The sequence below is a fragment of the Centropristis striata genome, chromosome 15 (assembly GCF_030273125.1).
Source record: "Centropristis striata isolate RG_2023a ecotype Rhode Island chromosome 15, C.striata_1.0, whole genome shotgun sequence".
Taxonomy (NCBI): domain Eukaryota; kingdom Metazoa; phylum Chordata; class Actinopteri; order Perciformes; family Serranidae; genus Centropristis; species Centropristis striata.
The window spans coordinates 25,000,075-25,015,960 of record NC_081531.1 but is presented as its reverse complement, the minus strand read 5'-3'; the positions used below and the strand labels follow the sequence as shown (position 1 = coordinate 25,015,960).

General features: G+C 38.8%; 1 protein-coding gene across 2 annotated transcripts in view; it reads left to right on the top strand.

The window, feature by feature from the left end:
* LOC131986603 (stromal interaction molecule 1-like) overlaps positions 1 to 7,195 on the top strand; it is a 48,001-nt gene extending 40,806 nt beyond the window's left edge. For both annotated transcript variants that reach the window (XM_059351638.1, XM_059351637.1), the window contains 2 exons: positions 2,150 to 2,213; positions 5,275 to 7,195. In XM_059351638.1, the coding sequence (XP_059207621.1) occupies positions 2,150 to 2,213; positions 5,275 to 5,731 (521 nt within the window). In that variant the 3' untranslated portion in view covers positions 5,732 to 7,195. The remainder of the gene's footprint in view (positions 1 to 2,149; positions 2,214 to 5,274) is intronic.
* Positions 7,196 to 15,886: the final 8,691 nt, after the last annotated feature.

Below are 15,886 nucleotides of genomic sequence, written 5' to 3'. Positions count from 1 at the left end.
ACACTGCAAAAAAGGTGTGTCTAAAAACAAGATAAAAACACTAAATCTGAGGGAAATGATCTTGCTGCATGGACAGATAATTTCACTTAAATTAAGATTATTAAATCTAGAAATAAGCATGTTGAATGCTTAAAATAATAAATTAACTCTTAAAACATTGCTTGCAGCTTTAATTTATCTTGTTTTAAGAGTTAATCTCTTATTTTAAGACGACATGTTTATTTCTAGATTTAATAATCTTAATTTAAGAAAGTGAAATTATCTGTCCATGCAGCAAGATCATTTCCCTCAGATTTAGTGTTTTTATCTTGTTTTTAGACACACCTTTTTTACAGTGTGGCTCATTGTGATGACAATAAATAAAGGAAGTTGCACACTGTCACTACCTACGCCCAGCTGATGTAAACGGGAAACAGTTTGTGGTTTGAGTGGGAGGAACATATTGGAACTGTGTTTGTTTGAAGATTGAAGAATTTAACAGCCATGGACTTCAGGTTTAATGTCCGAGTTGCAGGGAAACTAAAATACACCTCATGAAATGTCTCTGAACATGACAGACAGCCATGTCCATGTGAACGCCACCTCACCTGTGCAGCTTCACCATCCTCTTCCTCCACCTTCCTCTCTCCGTCTGCTCAGATCAGACAAAGCTGCTTGGATGAGAAGGAGATAACTCCTCTTCTTTTAACCCCTCAAGACCTGGAAAAGTCAACACTATTTTAACAAGTTTACCTGCTTACCTTCCCTCTTTTTTACTAACATCCACTTACAGGTCTGCAGCAGTTTAAAGCACAAAGTTTATTTATTTTTTATTTATTTTAGCTTTGGCACAAAATCAGTCAATTCATACAGTTGAATGTTCGGATTCCAAAACGTCCAAAATGTCCGTCTTCATGAAACTTGGTGAGAGGGTACATCATTGGCCGAGGAAGATCCAATTACATTATGAATGATGTGAACCGCGCATTTGTGGTGCATTTATGTGTTGCCAGAATCATCCGAAAAATTAGTTCTTGACTGGGTAAATTTCCGTGAACAGCCCCTCAAGTGGTAACATTAACATTGCGAGGTAGAGCAGCCTTGATGGAGGTCTGCAGTTCTACTTTCTACACGTTTTATAAAAAAAATATTTGTCAGCTGTTTGACGTCTTGTTTTGGAATCACATTCATTTGCAGTCAGAAAGATCCTGATTGAATTGATACTCTGCACTGGAAACAGTTCAGTCCCTACTGTTTATGTAAAACGCTTGTATGTCTTGAAAGGAGCATTTCAGAGGAAACTTAATACAAACTTTTAAATATCTGACTCTGCGTATCAGCATTTGTTTATTGATTTTAGCCCTAACATGGTGTTCTAATTTGCCATGTTAGATGTTCTTGTTAACAGTTTGGATTGGAATTTGGATATTGATGCAGAGAAAGGAAACAAAATAACCAGTTGAAACCTTAAAAATCCGTGTATCATTCGTTCTTTCCATTTTCAATTGGCAATCAAAAATCAAATAATGAAAAATTGACTTTTTTTTGTTATTTGTTTTTTATTTAAACACAAAAAAATGGGGGAAAAAATGCTTGTTTTTTCATATTCCAGTATTAGGCTCAGATCTAAAATACGAAATGGAAAAACGGGCACCAGGAATGAATTTGATTTTAATATTCAATTGGTCGAGCCTAATATTGAAATATGAAAAAGCAAGCATTTTTTTCATTTTTTGTGTTATGATAAAAAAAAACTATGTTTTTTTAGTTTTTATGATACACTGATTCTTAAACAATTGACTGATTTGATTTAGAAACTTTGATTCCTCTCTGAAGCTCAGAATAAAAGACAAATGACGTCACTTTTATGACACATGAACTTCAGGTGGAGGGCAAATGGCGACGAATCCATATACAGTGCCAATTAGATCTAGAGGAAAGGGCTGTGTTAGTGTGGTTGCCTGCCCTCCATCTGGAGAACACACTAATAAATGACATCATATGCAAAGAACCTCTTGCACTTCATCACATTCTGCATATTTTCTTTTTTAGCACTTGTAACTCTACTGTTTTAATCAACTATTTTCTTCTGAGTCCGAACTGCCTGTGTTTCTGGTTTTCCAAAAACTAAAACTCAGTCTAACTCCTCCTCGTCTCTCCTCTCCCGCAGCTCAGAGTCTGATGCCCCTGCGACAGAGGATAGGAGACCCCTCTCTAGCGTTCAGCTCTCAGAGGTTGGTTGAAGGGCGGGGCTTACCTCAACAGGAAGGGCGTGGCCTGTTCTCATCATCCCGCCCTCCCAGCGGCCGGCAGAATCGCAGCCGCTCCATCGGCCAGCTAGACTTCCTGCCTGTACCCTCCCCGTCTCTCTCCTCCTCCCTGTCTCACCCCTCCATCGGCCCCGCCTCTCCTCCTCACCCCCCTGTCCTCTCATTCTGTCCTCCCCCCACCAATTCCTGTCCCGCTTCTTCTTCCTACGCTGAAGGCACTGCTCATTTCTCCGCTCTACTCTTCCGCTCCTCTTACTTTCATTCCCTGGAGGCGACGTCCAGCCTTCCACCTGCAGATGGCGCTGGGACGGCCCAGAGGCAGCGCTGTCGCTCCGGGAGCTTCGGGTATCTTCCTCTGCACGGACCATTTCCAAACTAACTGACGCACTAACAAGACAGAAAAAAAACTGAATCAGTGGGGCTCATAACCGAAGCATTCTTATGCAAAGGATTGATTCAAAATTTGCATACAAATTGTCAGGATTTAGACGGGATAACACGTTTTACATGTGGATCTAATTTAGAGTTCACAAGTTTCAGAATTGTTTTACAATTGGTCAGAATTTCGAGTTTACACGTTTTCGGAGTGGTCAGGATTAGGGCTGGGCGATATGGACCAAAAGCCATATCCCGATATATTTAGGCTGAATATCGATATACGATATATATCCCGATATTTTTATTGCAAAGTGAGAGCAAATGTTCAGTCAAAGTCTTGTCACAAGTAGTTTTATTGAAACTGTTTATTTAAGTGAACATAAATACTGTAAAACAACAGGAGTACCTTTTTAAAAATCAAAGCTCCATAAAGTGCACATTTAAATAAAAAGATATCTTAAAGCTTGCCTGGAGCAAGGATCACAGTGCAAATTTGAACAATATTGAAATATCTGATATGGTCTAATTCCATATCACATAAAAAAAAAATAGATATATCTTTTATATAAATATATCGCCCAGCCCTAGTCAGGATTTAGATTTTATAGGGTTTTACAATAATTTTTTTTTTGATGGAAATGATTTAGAGTTGATTTTAGAGTGAGATTTTTTCAAGTGGACAGAATTTGGCTCATGAGGCTATGGCTAGAATTTAATGTATATTGTGTAGAGTATTTTACAAGTTTATGAATTCAGGATTGAGAATTAACAAGTTTAATTTAGAGTTTATGATATTTAACAATTAGACAGGAATACAAGTTTTAGGTGTTCAGGATTTAGAGTTTTATGAGAGTTCAGAGTTAATGCGTTGTATGAGTGTTCTGGATTTACTTGTAGACAGGATTAAGAGAATACAAGTTATTCTAGGTCAGTATTTTAAGGATTTCTAGTACTATGTGTAAATTTGGCATTTTCTTATACTTGTGTTGCACAGTTCTAACAGTCCTGATTCACTATCTAATACTGTAAGATACAAACTTTTAATAAATCAGATGTAGGTTTCTTTAAAATTGCTCATAAAAACTGAAGAAATCATTAGTTAATGTCTCCATTTGAAACACCACAGCTTTCTCTCTCAATTTCATTCTTTTTGCTTTCTGTTTTCTAACTTTGCATTTATGTATCCTTGACATCATAATTAGGGCCTGAGCACTAACAGCGAGAGGACCCTATTGAAATTAGTCTGTTTATTGTAACGGCAAATGAATCGCGTTTTTGGGGGCTTTATCATATTCCAAAACTCACCAAACTGCACATAGTTCAATCGCGGTGAAAATGTACGCATTTCACTGCTTTCAGAAATGGCCGTGGCAAAATGACCTACGAGCACCCCCTAGAATTGAGCCCCTAAAACAGATTTGTCGTGGAGACACGGAATTTGGTACATACATGTATCATGGGAAGACGCACCAAAAAGTCTCAAGAAGCCATACCCAAAAACAAACAGGAAGTCAGCCATCTTGGATTGAAAATGGCATTTTAGACATTTTTTGCGATTTCCACACCGAATACTTTAACAAACTCCTCCTAGAGATTTAATCGGATCCACTTCAGACTTGGTCAGCACCATCATAAGGCCTTTGAGATAAAAAGTAATTTAAAGCTCTACCGACCATCACACTATGTGGGCATGGCATGGCAGCAAAATATGGCGTTTTTTCATAAAACACGGGACTGTATATATTAAAGGAGCTCAGCCTAATACTAGAGCTACTGAGGTATTTGAGTCCCGGAATAACCTGGTTGACATGCCTCGCATTGACTGATGCTCTCATACCGCATTGAATAGATGTTCACGCTGTTCCACAACACAGTGTGTTTATTGCCATGCATTGTAAACGAAGAAAAAACATACAAACAAACTACCGGCATGATGAGTTACAGCGTTACAGCATTACAGCGCTACAGCGGTCAAAAAACAGTTTGCCCTTCCGGGTCAGACCCTGCCCAAAGAGGGTGAACAATCCCACCTATATGCACCTGAGCTCCCGGTAACAGCACAGCGACCCCACACATACATTGAGTGAATTACACCACACATAAAAACTCAACCAAACACATTCAGCTCCTACAGTATAACTTGACCATACATTGTCCAATCTGCCTCAAACTTGTCATACATGATGATGGTCCATCACTGAACAGTTCTACATAAAAATCTTTCATAAAGTCCCGCCTCTTATGCTTTAACCACGCCCCCTTTTCATAACTGTTGAACCGTTTGTCGTTGAAACTTGTATGAGGTGTCAATGTAGCCAGCAGAGAGTAGCTCATTTGTTTGCTCCGCCCAATTACGGTAACCACGCCCCCTTTCACAACTCATTGCCCGTATGTTGTACACCCTTTTCAGAGGTGGCGGCCGACGATCGCTGGTGTGACCGGCTCCACTCTGCTCGGGCCTGTTCATCGATGCTTGTTCTAACTGTTTTTTTAATATGATTGTTGTGCTAGAACAAGTTTTTAAACACATTAAAATGGCATATTAACGTTAACTTCCTCTGTCATTTAGAGTTTTCAGTTTTAAGAAGTGGTTTGAGTGCTCGAGTGGACAGAATTTGCTCATCCTTTCTCCCTTATTCTCGCTCAGGGACATCATGAACCGCTCAGACTCTGACTCCGCCCTCCCCCTCTCTCATGGCGATTCACGAGGCTTGTACGGCTCCAAGCCCTTCCTCCTTTCATCCAGGCTCCACCCCCTGCAGGGTCAGGGCTCTGGCATTGGTGGAGCAGCAGCAGGAGGAGGAAGTGTAGGTCTGGAGAAAAGCTCCAGCCTTGGGGAGCTGAGGGGCAATCCTGCCACCGTCCTTGCCCCATCAAGCTCCACCCGCTCCCTCTGCATCACGTCGGATACGACCGACAGCCCCGCAGCCTTCTTGTCCTCCGCCTCGTCCAGCTCGTCGGGCAGCGGTCGGGGTACCGGCGTCCAGCTCTCGTCCAGGAGGAGCCCGGTGGAGGAGGATGGAGGGGAAGAGAGCGAGTCGTCCGGCAGCCGGAGAAGAAACGCTTTTAATAAGATCTTTAAGAAGAAGCAGGGACGCCACTGAACAGCTCTGCTTCTGCACTCAGACAAAACCTTTTATCTGCTACTGACTCATGATGAGTCTCATTCACTCACAGGGAACATGGTTTTTTATCGCTTTTTTCTGGCAAATTATGCAATTTTTCCTGTCTGTTAACCCTTTGATGCACAACATGGGTCTAAAGTGACCCGACTAAGTTTTTATATTCTATATCTTTGCAATAAATTAATTCCATCATTCAGTATTGTAGGTTTTCCTCAAATAACTTTGCATTAGAAGGTGTTTATATGTTGTCATCAATTTAAAACCTCAAAGAAGACACAAATATTAACTATCCTGTTTTGCTAAATGTGTTTTTCCAATGGAAATTATTATTTGGTGGCTCGAATAAGTCTCAAATGTTAAAATATGTGATTTTCCAATGTAATTTGGTGGTTCTAACAATTATTTTAAAAATCTTAAAAATAAGACATATAGTTACACATATACTCAAATTGTTAATTTAGTGAATCACTTTTTGTGTCACTACACTTCTAATGCACAAGGTCATTTTTGACCCATGTGTGTAAACTTGATGTAATAATACAATAACTATTTTTCTACATAAAGTATGAAAGGAAAAATGGATATAATCATCTGTGGTAATAAAAAAATATATATATTTAAACACAGAGCCAGCATGAAATAACATGGGAAATGAATGCGGGTCATTGTTGACCCATGTTGTGCATTAGAAGGTGTTTATATGTTGTGCATCAAAGGGTTAAACTGAAAAATAGATTGGTACTCACTAAGGCAAAAACTACGACACAGGATCCTCCTCACATAGCTCAGGGGACATGGAGATAAACGAGTCCTACGACACAAACCAAAGAAGAAGAACAAGTAGATGACTAAAGAAGACTTTTGGGGTTTTAAAGGAAACTTTGATAGATTGTCAGAGTTTGGAGGGGGGATAAAGATATTAAAAACTGGGGGAAAAAACTCTTCAGCATCTGTAAATTGGACCATTTTTTTGCCAAAGAGTCTGTCGTCATTTTCAGACCAAAGGAACTTTTTAATGCTTCTAAAAACACCTCTTTATATTGTATATTGGGAATTTTACAGGAAGTGTGCAGGGTGGATTGATGGGACTCACATCAGGGTTAAAGCACTCGTTGCGTAATATATTAAATTATTTGTTGCTAAGTGGATATCTATTTTTAGTTTAGTTTGTTTTGTTTTGCTTATTTCAGTCATTTTCAACTTATAGACAACACAAAATTCACATGTAAATAAATAGTAATTTACAACTTTGTTTTGCATTTTCTTTATTTTTGTAAACGTGCAAATTCCTGTCCTTCATTTGTAATTTGCATTTTTGGTTTAACTCTGCATTAACTTAAATGGGAAAAAATGTATTTGATCATGTGGCTCTTATAGACTTTACCAATGTTACTGGACAAAAATATTTAAATTAAATTAAGTAGAAGGTGTTTTTTGCAACTTTCTCCAGGTCAAAAACACTTTCAGGGTGAGAACAAACTTAAAAGTCGGTAAACAGGATCAGTTTACATCTCAGTAAATGTACAATTTGATTAGGACCATCTGAACACATTAATAAAGAGGTGATTGTGCAGTGCATTGTGGGTTACTGAGGACCAATTCATACAGCAGTTGTGCAATGTCTTTTTTGTTTCATATGTATATACCATGTTTAACAAATGTGTTAGACCACTGGTTTATACCACCTGTTCTAAATTAACAGCATTAGTAATTGACCGTTTCCAAAACGCTCCTCATCCAATCATAGCCTTAGCAACTGTTACTAAGAGAAGACGGCCCGGCAAGCTTTGAGCTCTGAGCTATATGGCGGGAAACGGTGTAAATCTGACACCAGTTACCCTAAGAGTTTAGCAGGAGTCGTTTTTTTTCCCTTTTCCAAAACACAAAAAAACAAGGGGAGCACTGCTGGCTGTGGATTAAACTGTGTGGGAGAGCCCACTACCAAATTAATATCACAAAGATCAACACACATATGTCTGCTCCAAGTTAAGCTGCTAGCTATCTAACATGAGCTAACTAACGATGTCTTCCCCGCTCGGGGAAATAGGACCCTTTTTTAGAAAAAAGGTCCTATTTTCTCAGTTTTTCCCAAAAAAGGGTCCTATGTTCCCCTGTAGCAATACATACCAGGGAGCATAGGACCCTTTTTCTGAAAAAGGGTCCCATGCTCCCCACTGTTGCGGGGTTAGGGTTAGGGTTAGCTCGAGACCTGCAGGTTCGCCACCCCTGACCTAATCTTTCCTCGTCTAGGCCTATTTACACAATGCGCGTCAAACAGCCCGTAGGCCTACATAGGCCTATTCGCCATGGAATTTGGCAGTAATGGTGGAAAAAGTAACAGACCGGGGAACATAGGACCCTTTTTGGGAAAAGCGGGGGAAAAGGGTCTACGTAGGACCCGGGGAACATAGACACGCTCCCGCTAATAGCTAGCGTCACTGTATCCCACATCAGCTGGCTATTGGCTAGCATTCTATCAAAATTTCACATTAACTACTAATATAAATGATCATGTAGTGTTTCCAAATAATGAAGTGGTGTGAAACTAGAGTCTAACTTCATATCTTCAAACCGTATATTGTTTTAAACGTGTACGACAGCCTCGGGTTTACCAGAGTCGGCTAAAGGACGCTAATGCCGATGAATTAGCCTAGCACTTAATTTTTATGGATCGGTCACTTTCATCTCCACACTGTAAAACAATGGGGGCTGCTGAGTTTTTTTCGGGGGAAATTTCACCGTTATCAACCATCGTTGTCAACACATCCGGTCCGGTTCCTTATTTACTTTATTTATTGTTATTTACTTGCATTCCTGAACAAAATGAGTTGTAAGATTTCTAAAATATTTATGTTTTATGTCAGATGGTCTAATAAACTGTGTGTAAATAGTCTTAGATGACATCTAACATTTGGAGAAAAATACATTTCTCAAAACACTTGTTTGGTATGATTGTAGTACTAGTATGGAAAGATTCATATCAGCCTATATAAATTATTATATTATTATGATAATAACAATTTATTATTATGTTCACAAAAACACACCAAATTAGCAGACAGTGTGTCACCTAATACATGAAGACGCCACTCTGCTGTCCATCATCAAAACAGAGCCAGAGACACGGAAACACACACACACACACACACACAGGCAGGATATTCGGCAGGATGTGGAGTTCCAGTGAAGGTAACTTTATTTACCCTGAACAAAGATAAATGTTACAAATGTTTATTTAAAGAAAGCAGCTGTCAGAGGGAGCTGCTGCCTGACGACTTCATTAGCCAGAAATCCTGTCACATGACACCAATAATCTGAACATCTTCTTAAAGGGATAGTTCAGACACCTAAAAGAAATTTGAGATATTACTGGATGACTGGCCTATAATAAACAATATAGTTTGCCCAGCTCAGTGTATAAATTGCTCTTTATTCTACAGTTATAATGTGTTATTCATTATTACAGTTTTTCTCCATTGGTTTGGCTCATTTCTTGCAACAGAAATTACATTCTCACATCTTTAAGAACATTTGGAAAAACAGTCTTACAGTTCAGAGGGTAAAACTGAGAAAAACTGCTTTAAAGTTTTTTAACAGGCCAACCAAATGGGTTATAGGTAGGTAAGTGAAGTGATACTTATTTCTACATGTATTGATGATGTCATTTTTATGCTCAAAAATCATGATGATTTATTTGACCTTTGACCCTAAAAATGTAGTTACTCTACTCTGGTTTTGCTGTAAAAGGTTCTTATAGTGATGCAGAAACAGAGTGCAGTAACTACAATGTTGTCTTCTTTCAGCTTTTTTTCCCCCAGTGTATAAACATTTAAAATTGATTTTGTTATAAGTGTATTTAAAAGTTTAACAGCTCGATTCAAATATTTACATATTTTAGACTTAAAAAGATAAAGAAATAAATATTTTAGTCTTAATATAATTTATCTCACTTTTTTTTACTTAATCACTATCTAGATAATAATTTCCCTTTCAAATAAACTTATAATTTCTAATTTCTATTATTTTTATGTTTAATGTCGGTAATTTCCCAGCTTAGGATAAATAAAGTCTATCTATCTATCTATCTATCTATCTATCTATCTATCTATCTATCTATCTATCTATCTATCTATCTATCTATCTATCTATCTATCTATCTATCTATCTATCTATCTATCTATCTATCTATCTATCTATCTATCTATCTATCTATCTATGTCTATCTCAATTAGTACATTTGTGTATATATCCAAAGCGGACACTGGTTAAGTGCAATTACTGTTTGGTTTTAAGTTGGATTTTGTAGTTACTGCAAGTTTTATCTCATTATTTCTCTGAAATAAAACAAAATTGAAATCTAAAACTTACTCACAAGATAAAACAGACAGCAAAGAGTTCATTTTTAGTTAGAACTCAATTTCAACCAAAACTGTAGTTACTGCAGTTAGCCTTCGGAGGGCAGCATAGTTCACTTGCAAAAGCTCATATCTCTCCCAAAACAGTTCACTCGTGTGTCAAAACTAAATTCCTTTCTCATATAAATAGTCAGTGCCCCTGAAATGCATTGTCCTTTTGGCATTGTGTAAGCACTGCAAGTCAAAATCTTTAGATGTTTTGTCACTATGGCAGGAAATTGTAACCATTTTTATTCTCACACATAAAGTAATAATAAAATAACTTCCACGCAGAGGTAAAAGAAAATGTATACATCACAAGATACTGTCATATAAACACAAACAAAAAACAAGGAAAATTATATGTAGCCCACAGTGCTGGAAATAGAGCTTGAGATTCAACATTTCTTCACTGGTCGCTGTCCTCACCTCCCTCTCCTGGCCACCACCAGCCACCATGCTTTTATCTCTTCAAGACTAGACTACTGTAAGAAAATTTGACAAAACCCAGGCAAGGCTGATTTTCTATAGTCAGATTTTTCCTTGAAAACAGTATTTTCTATCAACTTTAGATGGTTTAATTTGAGTTTTCCACGTAGATGTAACATCAATCTTTAACCAACATTAGTACAACACAAACATTATGTGAACACAACTATCATTAGGTAAAATCATAAAAGCATGCTTTTCTTAAAGGTGTACCTTAAAACATATAAACACTTAATAAAAATACATAACTAAGTGTGGGACCAATCACCACTGTGGACATATGAACCATAGATGGCAGTGTGCTCATATGGCAGAAGTACACACTGTTCACCATGATCTGTATCACACATGTAGAGAACCTGATTAGATCTCACTAAAGTGGTTCATTTACCTTCATTTTGCAATAGTTTTTAAAAAAAGAGTCATTGTTTAGATGCATGGCCCTTTCAGCTGCAGAGTCATAAGAAACAATAGCCAGCAGGATTCAGTATGTGAATCAAAGAAGGTCCATGTTGTGAGAGAATAGAGCTAGTATCTTGATGATAATCTTTTTGATGTAATTTACCCTCCTGTATCAAGTGACACAGGTAATATCACTTACAGGGTTAGAGGAGTAGAGTGGTATTGTCACCCTTTTGACTTGTTTGGCCTTGCTAATCTCAACAGGCCTTAGGCTTCGTTTACATGATGACGGTCTGAACAGAAGACGCAAAAGTGGCATGGCGTCTTCACTTTTTATTCCGCGTTTAGACATGCGTTTTCAGGAGGAAATCTGCGTGCATACGGTGACGCAAAAGTGTGTTTTATTGGATTGTATGCATGCCAGGCGGCATCACTTAAAGCGAAAAGAGCATCTTTGGGCATGTGGAAGTTTTCACGCCACGCATTTTCATCAGCTACTCCTTCCACAAAGTTCTCCACCATCCACTAGATCTCCCAGGTCTCGTCCAAAGCCGTCTGGCTCGCCTCCCACCAATTGGTGCATCCTAAATGTGATAGAGGTAATTCCAGATCATTCTCTGTTCACTAATACTATCTGTACATATCCTGTACATTTGGTGGAAAGACTCCTGTAAGTTTATTAGAGCTGCCAGAGCAGCTTGAAGGTCCGACGCATGGAAATAATCCCACATGTTTGTTTATTTCCCTGTACTGGAGCATGTATGTGACGTAAACACGTACGTGACGTGAGCAGATCTGAGCAGAGTTTTGCGTCTTGGCACGGACACGCTACGGTGGAGCGTATTTAACTTTTCCACTTTGGAGGGTGGTTTCAGATTTTTGCGTTTTTAAGCCCCAAAAACGAAAGGCACTTCCGATAAAATATTTTGTTGTTTTTACCCGCAATCGTCCTCGTTTAAACGGGGTCTTAGATCATAAATCCTTCCGCGGAGTTAAAAGAAGTCTGTCCTTGGAACAGATTTATTCCTCTGACTCTGTTTAATGCCAGAGATATAGTTTTATCAGGTTAAGAGATCCTGGGTCCAGTGGAATGCCATTATGCTGTCTGCTACCCAATGTTTAGGACAAAGACAGCAGGCGGAAGACTGGCAGGGAAGGAGCCACCTGACTGAGATATGAACCGATATATGGTGATTCTGGGCTAAAATCAGACATGTTCTACACTCTTCAGTGTAGAATCATTGATATAATAAACTGCTGCATGAGAACCATGTGGAAATATATGCAACTTTATTGTTATACAATAGGCCTGGCAGGATACATAAAGGAGAGGAGCACATCAGCCTTGAGCTATGGATATAGAATTATACAGAAACATAACACACAGGTTCTACATTACTCTGGATTTCTTCCATCTGCAGCAATGACTTCTGGATTCTATTCTCACTGAGCTCCTACAGTAGCAGATTTCACTTTTTAATAATCTTTTATCATATTCAGGAATTCACCAAAGTCAGTCAACAAAGCAGGCATGACAAAGACATGATTACAAAAAAATAAAATAGAATTTTTAATAGTAAATAAATATGTGCTAACCTCTGGACTTGAAGCATGTTTTGAAGGAAAAGAAGGAGCAAAAACCAAACAACATTAGTCTTAAAAAGAAAGAGGAGTGCTGTTAAATTCTTTACACTTTTTGGGATATAAATGGACCTTTACATAAAATATTAGATATGTACAGCAGCACATCAGTGAAAAACTGATACTAATCACTGTAGCTGTTTATGGACAGTGTCCAGTACAGGTGATCGGGCTTAGATATTTATTTTTATATTTTGAAGGGATCGAACAAATGTATCCAAGAATAAGGTCATTATGACGTTTATAGAAAATGAATTCAATTAATGAATTTCAGTTTAGAGTTGTGGTGCCCCAACCAGTGTTGGGAAACATTTCTTGTAAAAGTTACATTACTCCGGCCGGGTCGCGGGGGCAGCAGGTTAAGCAGGGCATTACTCATTACAACAAAAAAAGTAATCTGAATGCATTCCTCCCAACATGGTTTAAATAAAAAAAAAAAATCTATTCTTTGGCCATTTCATTTTACAAGCGTCAATGCTGGCACAAAATCTGGTCTACCAAAACTTCATAAACCAAACTGGTCAGACCTCAAACATGGACAATTATTCTGCTACTTTTTAAATGTATATTTTAAAATCTCACGTACCCCCTGGAGTGCCTTCACGTACCCCCAGGGGTGCAAGTACCCCCATTTGAGAACCACTGCTTTAAAGAAACACTAGTAATAGGATACTTTGGCTGCTGGGCCTTGGCTACAACTGTTGGGATAAGCCTGCCATCGGCCGCCTGTTTCAGAAAACTCTCCAGTGATTCTGCAGTGCTGTGGAGGCTAGTATTTCGTAAACTGGCCCAGATGATGTCATTGATGACATGCCTATATATGCACTAGGGCTGGGCGATGTATCGATATATATTTTTAAATGTGATATGGAATTAGACCATTTCGCATATATCGACATAGCTCAATTTTTATCCTTTCTTTATATATAAATGCTGCCCTTACTAGGGTTTGTCATATTTAGTTCTTTTGCAATGTTCGTTATTCTTTTCTCATATAAATATATTTATTTCAGAAAAGATTGGCCTATTTTATAGGCTTTTTTTAATTTAAAATATTTTTTTATTTAAATGTGCACTTTATGGAGCTTTAATTAAAAAAAAAAAGGAGGTACTCATGTTGTTATACAATATTTATGTTCACTTAAACGCTTTCAATAAAACTACTTGTGTCATTTCATATTTGGCTTTGACTGAACATTTGCTCTCATTTTGCGATAAAAATATCAGGATATATATCATGTATTGATATTCAGCCTAAATATATGCGGATATGACTTTTGGTCCATATCGCCCAGCCCTAATATGCACTGGGATTAGATTTGCGTGACAAAAGAAAAAGCCTGGAGGTTGTTGCTACAGTCTGTGGCTAGCTCCAGTCCACAGTGTCACATTCTGACTGTTTTAAACTAAAGGTATCAGTCTGAAAACAGCAGTACTGGAATCAGCTTTGTATTAGGTATTTGACATGGACTTTACTAGTCCACATATTTTACATGTGTAGTCATCTCAACCTTTCCAAAGGGATTCTCATTTATTGGGAAATTGCGACATGCAGTGCTTACGCTTCATAAAAGTACACACAGTTACATGTGAACTGAAGTGCTATTAGTCCATGATGGTTGTACAGGTTCAGCTCCTCAGGCAGGGTGGGGCAGCCTCAGGAGGGGTGGGGGAGGCAGGTGGGGTCAGCCGGGTGAGTGGCAGTTGACTCTGGACTGGTCCAATAGAGGACTTTCTCACAACCAAGCTGCAAGAGTGGAAATGGAAAGAAACAGTCAGGAAGTACATTGAATACAGACGCTGTGAAAAATCTGGATCTGTAAAATGGAAAGGTCCAGTTTGTATAGCAGTGGTGCCTTTAATTCCACTGATAGCGGAACGACAGTCGGAGGAAGTGATCGTTGGTCAAAATGTCTCTGAAGGACAGGAGGACATTTTTTATAACTTTCGCTCACTGAAACCAGGCGGCAACCTCCATGTCTGAGCATGGTGGCAAACCAGGAAGTGCCTTAAGCTGCATTCTACCAAAAATTCCAGCAGGGGGTGCTAAGTTTGGCTGCAAAACATTCTGTCCATTCATTTCAATGCAAAATGAAAACTTCTCACTTGATTTTTTACCTCAGAACATTTTTTAGGACAACACTATGGTCTCAATCACTAGTAAAAAATGTTTTTCAAGACAATTTGATGTTAATAGTTCTAATAATGGCCCCATTTAGAAGAAAATAGAAGACAAAGAATCGTATGATTTGGGGCATGGCTACCTTTGATTGACAGGTCATTAACAAGGCGAGACGTCATCAGGAGAGAAGCAGAACAATACGTATCCACGGCAACGTGTCAATAAAGTTATATATAATGTTATATAGATATAAAAAAGGACGTTTAGCGATTTGATCTCATAACTTTGACCCTTTCACTGTATTTTCACTTAATGACAGTTTATTTGAACGTTTTGTTCAATAAAAATATCTTGTTCAGCGTTTGGTTGGACTAACAGACACTCCAAGGAGTCGCTGGTCAGCTCTCTGAGGTAAGTAACAAACATTTTGTTTTTGTTTTTTGCTAGCCAAAACTAACATCCCAGTTAATGCTCCAGTTAATGCTAACATGAATTAGCAGCAGCTTCTCTCAGTCAGGTTGAGGTGTAGAGAGGCTGTAGTCAGTGATCAGATCCCTCTCCTCCTCCACAGTCCAGATATGGTCTGCTCCCCGTATCGGAAACAAGATGGCGACACAAGATGGCGACGAGTGTAACGCTGAACTCGATGCGTCCAACGGGCCACAAACCAATGGGTGTCGTCACGGTGACTACGTCCATTATTTATATACAAGCTATGACTGAAACACTACATTTTGTCAGCTCTAACCAAGAATACTCAAAAAGTCATCATTTCAACCTGACTGTCTGAAGCGTGGGACACTCTGGTCTTTACCTTTCTTCCGTCCCTGTGTCCTCTTGTTGCTCTCCATCAGCAGAGCTGTCTGTGTGATCAGCAGAGCTGTCCTCCTCCTCTACATTGTTGCACAGTAGAGATCGAGGAGGCCATGGCAGCTCCCTGCCCTCTTGCTCACTGTGTTCTGTCGGCTCCACGACTATAGAGGGAAGACGCTCCCTCCTGTAGAGGAAGTCTTCAGGGTAAGAACTGGAGTCTGATTCTTCATTCATGTCGGCTTCAGGGAAGATCTGGGCCAGGGCAGAGGTTTA